Genomic DNA, 17,311 nt, shown 5'->3' with positions numbered 1-17,311 from the left:
AATGTAATGTAATGTAATGTAGTAGTTCTCTTGAATACCTATGTTGAATACACTTATTCGCTATAAGTCGCTTTGGATAAAAGCATCTGCTAAATGACTATAATGTAATGTAATTTATGTTTCTCAATATTTACTGCTAGTTTCTCATAATGATGACCATAATGCAGCCTTTTTTGTCATCCACATTTTTTCTCTTCTCTTCTGTGTTTTTTTTTTTTTTTTTTTTTTTCTTTTCTCCTCAGCATCCCGGGTGGTTCACTCTTTCTCTGCAGCTCTGTCGGCGCAGAGCATCACTTGGTCGGTTTTCCCCTTTTATTCTAGCTCCGCCTCGAAATCAGTCGATGAAACTCAGGCTCGTACTCGCCGGCGTCGGGCCAATCGGCGTGCCTCAGACGGTGGTCCGGGAGGGCAGCAGCCAATGGAGGCTTGAGCTGATCGGACAAAGAGAACCGTGGTTGGTCGCTTGGATCATAATGGCACGCGTCTGCGTAAAAGCTTATATATAGAGGACGAGATGAGGCGAGGTGGAGGCGTCCTTATAAAAGGTAACGGGTCTCCTCAAGCTTCACTTTTCTTTTTTTTTTCTTTGGAGTGGTGCACAATGGTTTAAGTATCAATTCTAATGTGTCATTTCCCATAATCATCCCCTCCACATGTGCACAAAACAGAAACCACTAGCGGGCATGTGTGCGTAAAGCTGCAGATGATTCATTCATAAAAACCCCTTTTGCATGCTCAAACCTGCAAGTAAATTACAATGCATGACTCATTTGAATCATCAGTGCATTTAAAGTCATTTAAAGCCAAATAAGTTGAATGGCAATGACAATAAATGAGGATTTATGATGGTGGTGTTGTTGTTGTTTTTAAATGGTAAAGAAAAGTACCATCACTGCCCTTTTTCTTTGCGTTTTTTGTTTTTTTGCACACACCCACAGCCCATGCAGCCTCACCGAGCTCATCAACGCGTAGAGGAAGGGGAGGAGGAGGAGGAGGAGGAAGAGGAGGAGGAGGAGCAGCCCTTCTTCTAGGATGTGCTGAGAGCCGCTGCTTCATTTCACCACCACCACCACCGCCTCCGAGCAGCACCCAGTCCCTTCCCCTTCTTTTCTTTTAGGAAGTGTTAATCTAGATTTTTTTGGATGAAAAGTGCCAATAGATTTTGAATATATATATATTTTTTTTTGTACTTCCCCCCACCCCCCTGCAGAAGACCACTCTCCACGGTGGAGAGAGAAGTTCAGAAACGCACCCAGCTGCTGCTCAGGAGACGCCGGATCCGAGCTCTCACAAGCATCGCTACATTTTTTTTGTATATATATATTTTTTTCCTTTGGAGGGGAGGAGGAGGAGGGGGGGGGAGAGAAAGTTATCATCGACTTCAGTGAAGTTTATTTCTTGTAAAAAATCTTCCCCCGAGAGGAACCAGCTCATCCGCCCCGGCACCATGACGCGGAGATCCTGTGCCATTTACGCCACCGGTATCGTGTGCGCTCACCTCCTGATCGTGGGGATCGCCCTGGTCGTGGCTCAAGTCTTCCAAACAATGATCCACAGCCGGTTAAAAAAGGTGAGTTGAAGAGCAAAAAGGAAATGTAATGATTATCAATGCTTTCCCCCTTCCATCTGTCACACTTCAGGGGCTTACATGTTGAAGCGTGTCATCTGCAGTGGTCATCATGCGCATTCAGCATTTCACTCTAGGCTACATGCAGGGTCACAACATCATCCTGTGTATACATTTTCTATTATTATTATTTTTTTTTACTGTTTACATGATAAAAAACAACAACAAAAAAAATCGTATTTTTGCAGCATTCTGCAGCTCATGAACCCAAAGCCTTCCCCCCCCTTCATGGATCCGCATGATCCCAGTCTTCTGCAGCGTGTAAGTCCCTTTGCATGGATGTGCAAGTTAGGGGGTTTCGGTTGAATATTGCATTGAGGCATGGTGTTGAATCAGCACTGACCTTTTTTTAAAAAAACAAAACAACAAACACACATGCTTTGCTTCAGGCAGAAATCCCCTATAACTCCCACACAGGGGGAATGGTGATTGTTTCACTCTCAGAGGTGAGTTTATGCTGACCTTACCCCTATTTTATGGTGTTTTAAATCTCCAATCACTTCCTATACGGATCTTCAGCTGTCATGTAATCTGACAACACATCACGGGATTCAATTAGCTTTTTATTGATTTAAAGGGAGTCTGGAGAAATGAAGAAAATGCACCATATGTTCTTTTTCTGCTGGCTGACACTGTACCGTTTAGATAACCTGCATAGTGCTTTGCGCATGACCCGGTGAAGCGTTTGTGTTGATACAGGCTTGATTTACTGAATGCAGGATGCTTGACTATTCTGAGCAGGGTTACCGTCGGTAGTAGTAGTAGTAGTAGTAGTAGTAGTAGAATCTCTGCCAGCGGGGACATGGTGGGTAGGGGGCGGGGGTGCTGGTCTGAAGGATTGGGGGAAGGGAGTCCCTGACTTCTAGGTTTGGATCTGTAAAAGTTGTATATGATGTAGAGAAAAGGAGGAGAGGCAGGCATCCAGCGTTCTGTCCCACTTGTACAAAACCAGACAAATCTGCATTAAATGTCCTTCAATTTCCTCACTGAAATAAATGAGAATTCAGTGTGCTGCTTTCAAATCTGTATGTACAAAAACCTCCCTGATATTCTTCAAATCAAATACCAATACTGGTCTATTTTGATTCTTCACTGCTTCACATATCAGTCAAAGATTGATCAGATCATTCTCCGTCTTTACACATATTCCGTTAGTCAGCGAACAAACACACAGGGTTCGTTATTGGTGAGATAGTTGACTTTTTGTATTGATTAACAATCATGTTGATATTTTGGAGTAACGTTTTTTTTTTTTTTTTTACTAGAGCTGGATTTAAATCTACCTAGAATTGCAGTGCGACTGGTGGACTTGCACATGTCTACATATCTGTGGACTGGTGCCTTAGTTCATGGGGTGGTGGGGTGATATGAGGGAGGGGGGTTGTTGGCAGCTGACACCCCGACCCACCCTTCAGACCCCACTGGTGTTCTCTTCCCTTTAAAATACCTCACATTCCTCTTACTTGCATGAAGTCCCTGCACAAAATGCTCAGTGTTACTCCATAATCTGCACTCTGAGATGTCTTTGCTTCGTCTTATGTCCCCCCCCCCCACCTTCCTACTTACTAAGAAAAAAGCTCTTCAGAAAAAGCTTAACTCACTATTTGTCCAAGTCCAGGATTCACAAACAGCTTCCCCGCCACACCTCCTGCGGTTAAATTTAGGTCGGGGGTCTCATTTGTGTGTCATTCTGAACCACGGCAGCCACCCAGGGGACCCAAATTAAAAAGAGTTAGTCGAAGTTCATAACTCTGACTCGGCTGGCGATTACATGAAACGACAGAGTAGCTAATCCTCTTTAGCCACAGTCTTTCCCATTGAATTAGTCGGTGGCCCCGGACAAACTGAACTGACTCCAAAAAAATCTACCTAATCTGACGTCTGAATGTGGCTCTCTGTAATAATGATGTAGCCGAGCTGTTTGGGACAAGCTGCCTCCGGGATACAGACTCTGTGTGTCTGAGCTGTGTGTGTGTGTGTATGTGTGTATGTAGGGAGGCAGCGTGAAAAAACCAAGCGAGGAATTTGAAAGACTTCTTGGCCTCGGGCGCCTGATTTCTGCCTGCGAGCAACCTTGTTGTGGTTCCAGCCTCGGCCTATCCCCAATCAGTTCAGCTTAGACAAGGAAACTAGACAAGAAGAACTCCCACTCATGCCACTCCCACTCCGCCCTGTTAGGAAGAGGAGACTTTTTCAAGGTAATATGACAGATTGAGCTTTAAAGAAGTTCAAGAACAAGGTCATACCTGTAAAAAACGCTGGGAGGTTACTTATGAGAAGGATTTCACATTTTGAATGACGTGTTTATTCTTAAAAGCCTGATCTAGTCTCACCACACGTAAGCTGTGCCTGGAGTTGTTTGGCTAAGAGCCGGTTCACTTTGTTTAGATGGACTCCCTCATCCAGCGTTTCCATCAGCTGATGAATAACACAGTATTTTGATTGCGCAGACAAACCCCCTCCACTTTTGTCCCTCACTTGTTTTTCTGTTTGTCATAGATCAAGGTTTTTTTTTCTTCTTTTTTTTCCTGAGAGATAAATGATGTTCACATAACTGTAATGAAGGCCTTTGGAAAGACCTTTGTTCAAGGTGGGCAAACACACCTTGAACAAAGCAGGCTGCAGTCACACGTAATGCTGCAGGGGGAAAAAACAGACGAGGCGGACGTCCGTTTCAAAAGTGACAGTTTGCATTTTGTTTTGGAAAAGGGAACAAAATATATGCATTTTGCGGCCTCGGCATATTGTTATACATAAGTCCTGTAGATTGTGACGGTCATTCGCTTCTGTTGCATTATCTGGTTTCACTTCAGCTCTTAATTAAGACACAGACTAAATGATCCTGATGACTCAGGAGAATCTCTCTGCTTAAATACCTCAAGTTCCATATTTTTGGAAGAAGTGACGCAGCAGTGACCGCAACCTGAATGGAAATGTAGTGCTTTTACAAAACTGGGATGTTTTTTTCCGGGTAAAATCTGGGATTGTGCAATGCAACATCTGTAATTCTTACATGTGGAAAAAAACAAAACTACAGGCTCATAATAATACTGAACGTAGCACAACCCTTTTACAGCTGCTATTAGTCAGTTAATTCAATCATTGTTCTCTTCAATGTGAGGATTTGCTGCTTTTCTGTTTCATATCTTTGAGGTTTGGCCGGTTAGTTTTACTAACACATTTCAGTGTTTTGGACATTTTACATACTAAATTTGTTGATAGTGGAAATAATCATAAAAGGCAGTACCAAACCACTCAAATATTCTTTTTAATATGTCAAAATGGTGTAAGAGTAAGGGGTATAGTTCATAAGCAAATAAGCCTAATTTGCCTTTTTCTTTTCTCAGCTGCAGTGTGTTTGAATGCTGCTTTTTCTCCTCAGACTATCAAAGTAGATATTTTGGTTGAACCCCCTCAAGTAGTAGGAAAAGGGGAGATTATGCAAACAATTCTATAGAGCAAAACACGTTTGAAGGTCGGAAGTTGAAACCCGAGCAGGAAGGCCACACCTTTTTAAAAACTATATTCTCTAAACGGCAACTGTTTGCAGAGGACAATGTAAAGCTGCTGGGGGAGTGCGCCTCGCTGTTCTCCGGACAGGGAAGGTTTTTCAGGAACTTGCCATTAAAAAGACAGGACAGGAAAAGGGTCATTTATCCTTTTCCCAAGTTTAAAAATACAAACACCTTCAGTCAACATAGAAGCTGCTGCTGCTGCTGCTGCACTGAAAGTGGTCTGTTTTTCTCATACAGCTAAATGATGCAGTTAACGGTTTCTGGTGCTCATGTTCAGACATGTGGCAGCCAGGTTTATGTCATACAAGGTTACTTACTACTGACTTATACTTTCGAGATAGTTTTTTCTCTAGTAGGAGTGAAACCATCTCCTACTTCTGTGGTTTCTTCGTCCTGCGTTGTCTGAACACAAGAACTCCCCTAACATCCAGCGGGTAGTTTGATATTTTTTTGGTTTTGTTATTGCAACATGCTGCTGTGTTGTGTGGGCTGACTAGTAACTAACAGTCCGATTCTTGCCCAGGCTTGCTGACGTAAGAATCTGGGCGCAGTATTTGCAAAAAAAAACTGCCTGTCCTGACTTATTTTTTTTTTGCAGCTATCAAGGACTTTTCTCTGCCTCCCCTTTGGGTTTTGGTGTTTTTTTGGCCAGGCATCAGCTCCTTGCAGAAAAGCGCCATATGTGCTCTCAGATGGCACTCATTCAGAACAGTGAAGAGCTTTGAAAGTGCCCAAATGTGATTTAAAACATGTGTAAAATTTGAGTATTTATGCTCTCCCAACTCAGTACCCCAACACTTTCTTTGCTGTTTCTCAATCTGAATATGTTCCTTTTTTCTTTTCTTTTTTGTGTTTATAGGAAATTACTTTGACTGAGAAGAGCCAAATGTTTGAATCATGGAAGAATCCACCTCCACCTGTTTATATGGAGTATTACTTCTTCAATGTGACCAATCCAGAGGTGTTCTTGGCAGGCGGGAAGGCAGCTGTCAAACAGATCGGACCATACACTTACAGGTAGGTTTGATATAAAGATCTGTAACTGTAAATATGTGTAATATAATGTATAGAGATGGACACTCACTCCCCACCCGTGTTCCTAAAAGCCCTGTTTAAGGAAAGAAATCTTACATCTGGTTCCTCTGCGATCATTGTTGTTACTGCTGTGTGAAATCAAAACAAAAGACATCTGGACTAACAGACCTTTCCACATTAGGGAATACAGGCCGCGGGAGAACGTAACTTTCCTGGAGAACGGCACCAAGCTTTACGCCCTGAACCCCAAAACCTTCGTGTTTGTGCCGGAGAAGTCAGTCGGTAACCCCGAGGTCGACGTTGTCAGGACTGTGAACATCCCGTTTGTGGTAAGACGCTGTGTCTGGACAGGATAATGTGTGTCATTATGACACACAGCAGCCAGTAATCGTGTCCCTTTAGATTTGAGTTTAAGTCATTTGATTGGCACGTGTGCTTTTTGTTTTCACGTGTTATTCCATAACACATTCCGAAGCCATTGTCCTCTTAGTTTTATTGTGACACTTTGATATGTTGAACACACAAACTCAAGTCATGTCAGGCAAAGACAAACGAGCCTTGTGAACTTAAATGCAGCATTTACCATGAGATTTTTCCACAAGAAAGACATCAAGTACTGCAAACAAATCGAGCAAACCTTTCCTTTCCCTGACTTTTTTTTTTTTTTTTTGTGTGTCCTTAGGCGATCATGAGCGAGCTGAACTCTTACTCCTTCTTCCTGCGAACTCTCGTTTCCATGTACGTGAACACCCTGGGCGTCGAGGTGTTCCTGACCCGCACGGTCCACGAGGTTCTGTGGGGCTTCAAAGACCCTCTTCTCACAAAGGTCCACGCTATGAAGCCCGACGTGGACGAATATTTTGGGCTGATGTGGAAGGTAAGGTTTACTCACTTCCAACTCACTTTTACTTGATGTTATTGTAGTTCAAAAACCTTAAGAAAGGGTGTTGCATCTTGGTTGTTAGGGGTTACTAAAACCACAGACAAGCCTGTGGCAGCGTCACGTAAGAGAAGTGAGATTGGCCACATGCTGATGGAAGATGCTTGTACTTCCTGTTAAGCCTTGTGATCCTGAGCACAGCATTTTCTTTATTATTTTTTTTACATAGAGTTATCGGTCGCTTTATGGATCACTTGATCAGCGGAAAATAAAACTATTTAATGACTTTTATCAAGCAAAGATTCACAGCTTCCTTCATCTTGAGTGTGAGAGTTGGATGCTTTTATTTGGCATATATGACATAAAACTGAATATCTCTGGGGTTTGGACTGTTGTTCAGACAAAACAAGCAATTTGAAAACATCAAACAGTAGAAAGTAGAAGTAGAAAAAAAAAAAAGTAGTTAATCGATTATTGTAGACAATCATTTTCAGATAAATTCACTTAAATATCTGTTTTGTTTATGTGTTCTTCCATTGGTTACTAATACCTTACTGTGTCCGGTGATAATACACTTAGGGTAACAAATACAAGCAGTATTTCTTTCGCAATTCCCAACGTCCTTTGTCAACAGACACAAACACTGTTTCCGACTCTCAGCTGTATACTGAACATTTGTCCGTCACGGCAGCTTTCTCTGAACCGCGTCTTGTTTTCTGCAGAAAAATGGCACCCATGAAGGAGAGTTTGTGTTCCACACCGGCGAGGAGAACTACTTGGATTATGGCAAGATCGACACGTGGAACGGCATGAGGTAAAAACTCATGTCAGGCTGAGATATATATATATTTATTATTATTATTATTATTTTTTTTTTTTTTTTCAAATGCTCCCTCTTGTCAGCGCATGGCTTCCACTTCCTCCCACTCATGATATTCACTTACGTAGTTACACAACCTGAGAGTCTAAAGGAGAAAGCCTTTGCCCCCCTGGCTTTAGGTAGAGCAGTATTGCAAAATGAAAGTTTGCAATACTTTGTACTTTGAATGTGGTCAGCATGTGTCGGTAGATTTCAGGTGTGGAGAGGTATTCAGATCCTATCAAACAGTGTTAGAAATACTGCAAGTAAAAGTGTCATTCTAGAAAAAATACAGAAGTATTAGCAGCAACATGTAAAAGTACTCATTCTGCAGAAAAGGGGCCTATGTGAATGTTATTCTAAAGGGTCAAAAGGAGAATCTGAAATGTCTTGAGATGATTCAGTTGGTGTAAAAGAAGAAAAAACAAGCTCTGCTGCACATATTGTCCTAATTGTTTGGATTTTGGAAGAAATCTTTTTTTTTAGTGAAATATTGGATACATTTTTACCACTTTCAGCCTCAAGCAGTTGGGTAAAAGAGAATTCACTCTTTGTAACTGTTTAGAGTGATAAATCTATTGACAGAAAATGAATCGGCAACTATTTTGTGGGGTCCCAACTTGCAGACACTGTTTACCTGGTTTAATCTTTAATGATACAGTGTGTTTTATAATTTGATTATGTAAAATTTTCTCTGAATTGTGGGTTGATTTGGAAGTATATAAATGGCATAAAATGAACGTAGGCAAGTAGAAGTTCCTCAAAATTGTAATTAAGGACAGTAATTTGGTGTACCTGCAAGCAAGTACATTTACTAATGTCACCAATTTCCCTTTCAATCAATAGGGAGATGTCGTGGTGGTCTTCAAATCAGAGCAACATGATCAACGGTACGGACGGCGCGGTCTTCCACCCTCTGATAAACAGGAACGAGCTGCTGTACATCTTTGCTGCGGATCTCTGCAGGTATGCACATGCCGCTTATGTGGTCATACATTTGTTTACAGTCAAAGTGTCTCGGCCGAGCGAGGACCAGAACGCCCTGGAAATTGCCGTAGCTGAGTCAGAATATGCTTACAAACCAGCTGATAAGGACCTGACTTGTAGTTATTACGACCTTTGATAAGGCTGTTGATTAACTCAAAACACGCGTGGGAATGTCAAGAGCAGGTTGACACACTTTGGAGGCTTTAAGGAATGATTGTACAGGAAGTGGTCATCTTGTACATGACTCATTCATTTTATCGTCCTAACTGCCTAGAAGATTAAAGAACCATAACTGCTGTTTCCTTCTTCTTCATGGCTTTTAATTTGGACTTCTTTACACGACTTAGTTTGTAGCTTTTATTTTATGATAACCTAAAGTAGTCACTGAGCTGTTTTATTTATTTATTTTTTGTTTGTTTTTTCTCTTCTTAGGTCTATCCATCTAGCCTATGTGAAAGACGTGGAGGTGAAAGGCATCCAGGCGTACCGCTTCGCCCCCCCTAACGACGTACTCATGAACCCCAAAGAAAACCCCACCAACGCGGGCTTCTGTGTGCCTGCCGGAGACTGTCTCGGCACCGGGGTGCTTAAAGTCAGCGTTTGTCGAGAAGGTAATGGACTGCCCCGTTTCTCCCCCTCAGTTGCCGGAGAGTCTGACCTAGTTACCAAGTCCCCCCCCCCTCCTATTTCTACCCCCAAAAAATGTCATTTCAGTCCGGGGCCACGTCCCCCGCCTGGTATCTGACATTCCCACTGTTTGAACCAGATTTCTACTCAGTACACGGTTCAATGATTAACTGTGCTGTCTGTGTGCAGAGGCCCATTGAAGTATTTTATGGTGGTCATTGAGTGGAGTGTGATTGCTCTGATAAGGCTTGACACATGAGGACAGACAGAGTATTATCACTGCAGATTTGCTACTGTAATTAACAGGAAGTTTATTTTATCGTTTTGTTCTAACGTATACAGTCCTAGTGGGTGAAAACACTGAATTCATGTATTAATGTATGTGCTAAAACCTGATAGGCTGACCGCATCAGCTCTTCTGATTCATATGAGGCAAAGCAGCTGATTGGGGGGATTTGTGTGATGCGTCTGTGAGAGCCAATCACAACCGGGCCCTGTTGTCATGTCATATGCAAATTGATGTCATACTGAAACTGCCCGTGTGGTTAAAGAATCGGATAGTGTCTGGGTCTTTTCTACACGAGCTATCACGCTTGTACATATGTGTAACACTTTTCAAATTCCTGCTTTTATTCTTGTGCAAAACATTAGCTGTTTCAGTTTAGTACAAAATAAAAAAGGTGTTAGTTTTAACACCAGCTTCTTGGTTAAAAAAAAAGAAAAAGATCTGTTTTAAGCAGCAGCATCCTTAAGGCTGAATCCAGTATTTTCTAATTTCAATTTGTTTAAATTTGGCTACTTTTAGGCCACAAAATAATGAATTAATAAAGGTTTCAGCATATCTCCCCCTGCATTTGTATGTCATGCAGTGTGGAGAAAGCTTTGAGACAGCATTTAGACCTATTGTGTTTGGGAATGTAACTTTAAAGAAAGAACAATTGAGCAGTTAAGTGAATAAATGAGCCGCAAAAACAGTGTGTTAAGTGCTGCAGGATGACTCCTGTTTCTACCGCCAGCTAATCATTATTTAGGGACACACACATGCTCTTACTATCTGGTGCACCTTTATCTCACATTTCTTAAACAGTTTTGTTGTTATGAGTAATCTCAGGATTCCGAACACCAATTGACTCATGTTTGTCTCACTTGTTTCCTTTAAGGTGCTCCCATCGTGGTGTCTTTCCCCCACTTTTATCAAGCCGACCCAAAGTACATCAACGCCGTCGACGGGCTCAACCCCAACAAGGAAGAACACGAGACATACCTCGACCTGCAACCGGTACGACCAATGTTTAATATCCCAACAGGTCAGAGCCATCTGTGTTGAACCTTGCACCGTTGATTAATGACTACCTTTATCTGAATTATACAACTTGTTTTGATTTATAGTAATAGCTCTGCTTGTGTATCCGCTTTGGTTTATATGCAGATAACATGAATCAGTTGTTAATCAGTTTAACCATTATAAAACCAAAGGGTTTGTCCTTCAGTTATCTGCTGGACATTTGATCAGTACATATAAAACAGTACAGTTATAAGAGTAATAACAACAAAATAAACTGAGGGGGACCCAATCCACCCCTGTTATCTTCAATATTCAGTAAAAATGAATGGTCTTTCTTAAAATCTATGGTTTAAATTAAATTATCCGGCCACATTGTAAAGGTTGGGCAGTTTTCTTTTAATATGTGAGGATTCGAGGAAAGAAAAAGTTCCTTTGGCTGTTCTGAAACGTCTTTTTATCGCTTTGTTTTAGACCACAGGGGTTCCCATTCGTGCCTGCAAGAGAGCTCAGCTCAATATCATCCTGAAAAGAGTCCAAGGTTTCCCGTAAGTAAAAACTTTGTCAAACTCTGACCCATTTCACTGTTGCCACACTCATGTCCACATTTCGGCCACATGTTGAGCCAGATGTCCTCCCTGACCTCCCTATGTCTCTTCTGCTCTTTCAGTAAAACCAAGTACATCAACGAGACCATTTTCCCCATCATGTTCGTCAATGAGGTGAGGATTTCATTCAGTGCAATCTGTGAACCAAACCCCGTTCTCGTAATCCTGTAAGTGGATCACAAATCCATAATCATCTCTCTTTCGAATCTAGACGGCAACTGTGGACGATGACTCTGCATCCCAGATGAGGACATTGCTCCTGATTGTGACTCTTGTGTCAAACTTCCCTTTGCTCATCGTGGGCATGGGCATCATCCTGCTGCTGGTGCTCGTCGTCTTGTTCTGCCGAAACCGCCAGAAGAAGGTAGGGACTTTCCCCCCCGTGTGTGTTGCTGTGGACGGAACTGTAGATATTAATCCAAACAGATACCCTGGTGTGTGTGCTAGCCACTGACATTAGCTCACATTGTAAATGAGTCTAGTAATATTGGGAATATGTCACAGTAAACGCTGCGTTTTTTTGAATGGTATTTTGCATGGTTAACACGTTTTCCTTACCAAGCTTCATGCATGTTATCTAACACACTGCATGTATTCTGCAAAGCAAAACCAGCCTGATCAGTTTTTTCATGTTTCTGGATCAAATGGAGCTTATTTTTTTCCCTGCTGAAAGTTTTCTGACAGTCGATGCGTCTTTGTATTCAGGATCTCAGTTCCTGTCTAAACAGTATAGCTATGAGCTAGCTTAGCACTATTGCGTAGCAGAGTGCATTGAATCAGAATAATGTGAAGCACATGTTCACCGTTCTTATCTCTGGTAGTGTATGACTGTTTATTTGAACCCTGACCGTCACCGCCCTCAGATTACTGTAGTTAAGGTCATTCACTGTCCAAAGAGTAACCAACAATTTGGGAATAGTTTGATATTTTGGATAATATCCACTTAGCCTGGCTTTAACCTGAAATTTGTCGATATAAACTTTGGTTACTGTACGACAAAACATAACTTGTTCAGGCGTGTTCAGTCAAAGTGCTGAGGTGCATTTTGTTACCTTTGAACAGAGCCGGGCTAGCTTCTTCCAGTCTCTAAAGTTAGCTTACCTAACGGGTATAGCTTCATAATTAGCATGCAGACATGAGCGCTATCAATCTCCTCATCAAAATCTTGTTAAGAAAGGAAAACTATTTATTTAGCATGCATTGCAGTTTAGACCCTTAGCTTAGCATTGAGAGGATGTTGAAAACATGCATAATTGCAATGTAAAGTGTTGTATTAACAATGTTCTAATTTTAATTTTCTGTAACCCCCCCCTTTTTTCCTTTTTCTGTTTTAGAATGAAGTAAAACGTATTGATTTTACAGAAGCTTTTCATTCTTTTACTGTAAGTCTTAATTTTTGCCTCGTTTGCTATTCTCCTTTTTCATTTGTTATCCATCATCTCTGATTATTATCATTTTTAATTAACTTCATGGGACATGATATTGACTTTTTGAGTTCTCGCCTCAGTGTAATTTCTTTTATTTTTGAAGTTAATCTTTTTTGTGGTGGTGGTTGATGTGAATATTTAGATAAATGTGGTTTACTGTGAACATTTCACTCAAAACATTTATCCACGTCTTAATGTCAGTGTTGATTATGAAAGAATATTTGGGCGTCTTGCCACTTCGATGGTTTTTCACTAACGCTTTCTGTCGTCCCGTTCAGACGGTGAAAGACGACACGGCCTACACTCAGGTCAGCGACAAACCCGACGAGCCGTCAGAAACGCCGGCCACCCAGCCAATGAGGAACGGCTCCTACATTGCCATGTCTCCAGTGGAGGCGCAGAAGTGTTGATCGAGGATCCCCTCCCCAAGTGTGGAGCTCAGGAAGGGGGCCGAGGGAGCAGCACGGGGTGTTACATTACCATGTGTGGGGGTTTGCATACAAAGCGGGCTCATTTTTTACCAATTTGGGTTGGGGGTGGGGGGTGGGGTTATGTTAGGGAGGATATGAAAAAAGGGGCGGGACACAAACCCCAGTAAATGTTTAGTTCATAAAGACATTGCTCCTTTCGCTGAGCCCTCTTATGACTGTCTGTCCTCCGCTACTCTACCTGCTGAGCATGGCCCTCACTGCCGGCCGTACTGCAACACAACAAACTCCTGCACTCTCATTCCTCGTTTCCGTTCCTGGTCGGCCTTAAAAGTGAAGAGACTCTGGGTGGGCTCGGCCAGGACAAGCCTTTTTTTTCCATAATTATTGTGAGGGAACAAGTAGCATAGGTGTCGCGGACGCAAACGGATGCATGATCCTCCAAGCAGACTCGATTCTGCTCGAAGAGTGATTTAGTATTCACCTTAACAACAGTGGGTGTTGTTACCGATGTATTCCTGCTCCTTTCCCCTCCATCAGTGGAGAAAACTTCAGAGCCAACAGATTTGAAAAAAAAACAAAAAAACCCTTACACTGAATCCTTAGGACAAAATGCTGAGCTGCTTTGCTCAGAGGATAACATGGTTGTGCTAATAATAACAGAACTTGGCATATCCTTTTTGTATAAAAAAAAAAGAGAAAATAGCAGAGGAAAAAACACTGAGCCAAACTATTTATAGCGTTTTATGCCTTTTATTTTTCCTAAGGTGAATTAGTGAACCCAACACAAACACACACACACACACAGAGCACTTCCAGTTAGTGAACGTGTGTGTACACCTTTATCCAACACTTAGTGTCCTGTTTTATCTATTTTTGTTGATGCAGGCAAAGTGTAGTGACACCTGGATCACTTGTGATTTCGATCCCCCCCCCCTTCAATTTCTCCAGAACACGAGTTAAAACTATATTCGGTCATCATTAGTGAAGGTGATGACTAGTTAGCTGGGAAATAATTAGGTTTGCCACCAGTAGCTTTAGGCTTCATCACACATTAAAAAAAAAAAAAAACACCCACAGAACTTACAAGGGAGACTTGAACCTTCTTTCTGCCTTATAATGGTTCAGCGTGTTCTTTATGTTCATACATTGTTCAAATAAGCTGGAAATCTCTTCTGTCGTTATTGTACATATGTAAAAGGGGAAATGTTGAGATACCTCTGACCAAATCCAGCAAGCAGTCCTTCTAGGTGTGCTGAAAGACACTAACTTTGCTCTGGTGTCGACCGCTCCTGCACGTCTACACTGTTGATTATAAGAGAAAGCACAATTTGGATTGATAAAACCAGTCCTCACACAAGACTACCAGGTTCCTTTTGTCCTACTATTATATATATTTACAGCTGATTTGTCAAAGACACTGTCAAAGTGCCGTGAATATTAAAAAAAAAGAAGATTTAAAAAAAAGTGGAATCATTGAGGGTTTTAGAGGGAGCCCCGTGGACCACTCGCCGCTGTGCAGTCATTCAGTTTGCCAAGGAGCTGTAGGCATTCAGGCAAAACGCAGCACACAGCACTTGAATCACTGTTTGTCTTATGTTTCATGTGTTGTCCTTTTTTTTTTTTTTTTTTGTCACTACACTTGTCTCGTCACGTCAAACCCAGCGCTAGTCGCTTACGGGAAGTGAATTTAAGGCCATAATACTGTCAACGTGGAAAAATTCCCTGCACTTTTGCCTGGAAGTTGTGCCCTGTGTATTTTCATTGTTGTCTTTTTTTTTTTGTCCCGTTTATTTCAATGCAGGTGGTCCATATGTTCAATACATTTCAATGGTTTTAGTATTGGTTATGAAGGATGTTGATGTAAATGAACACACATCAATGCCTCTGTTACTTGCTTATCAGCACATGGAGTGTCTTCTTTTGATATACTTTTGTATTTGTTATTGCTGCTAAAAAAATGCCATAACCTATGGACTTGTATTTGTACATACGTGTACATAAATGCTCATATTCTGTTGCAGGTTGAGGTGCAGAGCCTTTTTTTTTCTTCAAGGCTTCCTGTGTTGCCAACCCACTTTGACACCTGAGCACAAGATACAAAGCCCAAAGCTTGCTGCCATTTATTGGAATTAGCAGTTACAGTTATCACTAGCAACACTTTTATTTGTAAATGTATCTCACTTAACACACTCATTCCTCTTATTAACAGATCGTGACCATATCACATGTATTGTTGGAGTTCATTATAGGAGTAGTTAACTTAACAGTTCGCTGGAGGTGCCCAAAAAAGGGCGAGCCGTTTCTTCTAAGATCGGTGTCAGAAGTCTGATGCTGGGATTTATAACACTGTGGGGGAGAGGTCGAAAGTATTCCTTTAAAGGTCAAATCAATTCACTTAAGGCCTTTTTATTCCACCTACATGCAGGCAACCACCGCCTTGTGTAAACTCACAGTCCGTCGTTATTCACCTTTTGAAAAACTTGAACCTTAGAGACCTTAATCCAGAGAGTCGTGTCTGGGGTGTGTGTGTGTGTGTGTATGTGCTGCTCGCACAGTCTGTTCAAACACACACCTGAGCCATCGACTGTCTGACTTCTACAACACCGACCTTTGGGTCCAATCCTTCGAGCCGATTGGCTCGTCCCTGCTTGACCAAAGATAACCTAATAGATCTGCCCCAGCACCGTGTTTACTCTCCTCTCTGATAACAGTTGTGCCACAAAAACCACCTCCCACCTGATTTCTTTTTTTTTTTTTTTTTTTTAAATTGTGCCACCACTTATGTGAAGTATTTGCAGCACTGTTGTGTGAGCGTTACCATGTGTATATGTGCCTTTTTATATTAAGGCAAGAAAAAAAAAAAGGAAGAAATTTCACAAGTTGGTTTGATGGGTATTGCTTTTTTTGTCACACAGTGAAAGAGCAAACAAAAGTAATCAATGCTCTTTGCGAGCAGATCTCAGTATTATGTAAGACAAAGCAATACAGAGTTGTATAAAATAAATTGTTCTGTAAGGGGCCACACAATATTTATGTACATTTTTGTTTTTTTCCTTTGGATTTTTGTTAGTTGTATAGAAGTATTTCTTTTTTCTGTAGCTTGATTTATGTTTTTGTGGTTCTATTAAGTATTTCATTATTGATCATTTCATTTTTTTCCACACTGAAAATACAAAAATAGTGTAAAAAGATGGACCAGTATGCCAGGGACCTGTAAAATGTCTGTAAGAGTGTTCATGAATGGTTTAAGATTTGGGTGTTGGAGAACTCGTGTGAGTAAATTTGTGTTTGTGGCGCCGATGCAACATTTCTCTCAAACTGGAGTGATTTTTACTGGAAGGCTGATTATCTTGAAGACTGAGTAAAGTAACGCGTTGATGCTGTGTAAACCTATCTAGATGAATGAAGCCCTCCTACAGGGATGAGCACTAGTGCCATACCATCCTTTATTATTATTTCCCTTAAATTGCTCTTTGGTTTAACAACCGCATCTCCCCATTTCAATGTTCTGAAGTCACTAACAGACCTTTCCTCTTCAGATATACTAATTTGTTTTGCTGCTGAAAATGACAATCCTTGTCATGTGAGGTGCAAAATGAATAATAAGTAATATCCATTTTTAGTTTTGATAATTTACACTGCACAAATGTTTCTACAGTGCTTTTGTAAACATTTATAGTGTATTTGCAAAAAAATAAAGGTTGCACTAAAGTGCGAATTTTACACGGTCGTTTGCTGTCTTTTGATTTACTGTCAGAGAGAAATACTATTTGGTTTGTGGTACTTTAACTGCTAATTCAGAGGATTCTGATGAATGTGTGTAGGAGTCAATTACAAAACTATAAAAACTCATAACTTATTGTGGAGTTAAATCTCTATTGAATGCATTGTGTTCAGTAAGTACTACTGAATTTATAGTATTGAAATATTTAACTTTGAAAAACATCTTTATTATGGAGAGGACTTTCCCACTGTCCACTTTAAACGCATGTTAAAAATCTAAAAGTAATACTAGCTAATTTTTTAGCTTAAA

General features: G+C 41.1%; 1 protein-coding gene across 2 annotated transcripts; it reads left to right on the top strand.

Moving 5' to 3' along the window:
* The first annotated feature begins 482 nt into the window (after positions 1-482).
* On the top strand, positions 483-17,001 carry scarb2a (scavenger receptor class B, member 2a). 2 transcript variants are annotated; one of them, XM_054610882.1, is made up of 14 exons: positions 483-545; positions 939-1,570; positions 6,002-6,159; positions 6,359-6,506; positions 6,860-7,054; positions 7,780-7,871; positions 8,763-8,882; positions 9,336-9,514; positions 10,691-10,809; positions 11,287-11,360; positions 11,483-11,534; positions 11,632-11,784; positions 12,755-12,802; positions 13,126-17,001. In XM_054610882.1, the coding sequence occupies exons 2-14, from the start codon at positions 1,448-1,450 to the stop codon at positions 13,255-13,257; spliced, it is 1,593 nt and encodes a 530-aa protein (XP_054466857.1). In that variant the 5' UTR covers positions 483-545; positions 939-1,447; the 3' UTR covers positions 13,258-17,001. The 2 variants fall into 2 exon arrangements, with proteins under 2 accessions (XP_054466857.1, XP_054466858.1); XM_054610883.1 differs by lacking the exon at positions 12,755-12,802.
* The last annotated feature ends 310 nt before the right edge of the window (positions 17,002-17,311 follow it).

Source organism: Anoplopoma fimbria, chromosome 13 (assembly GCF_027596085.1).
Source record: "Anoplopoma fimbria isolate UVic2021 breed Golden Eagle Sablefish chromosome 13, Afim_UVic_2022, whole genome shotgun sequence".
In the NCBI taxonomy this organism is placed as follows: domain Eukaryota; kingdom Metazoa; phylum Chordata; class Actinopteri; order Perciformes; family Anoplopomatidae; genus Anoplopoma; species Anoplopoma fimbria.
The sequence above is the reverse complement of the archived record's forward strand: the minus strand, read 5'-3'. Positions and strand labels throughout refer to the sequence as shown.

Bases quoted from the DNA above. Each gene is read 5' to 3' on its own strand.
- scarb2a (XM_054610882.1), top strand. From the start codon at position 1,448: ATGACGCGGAGATCCTGTGCCATTTACGCCACCGGTATCGTGTGCGCT. The intron at 10,810-11,286 runs GTACGACCAATG...GCTTTGTTTTAG, and splicing joins CATACCTCGACCTGCAACCG to ACCACAGGGGTTCCCATTCG. The intron at 11,785-12,754 runs GTAGGGACTTTC...TTTCTGTTTTAG, and splicing joins GCCGAAACCGCCAGAAGAAG to AATGAAGTAAAACGTATTGA.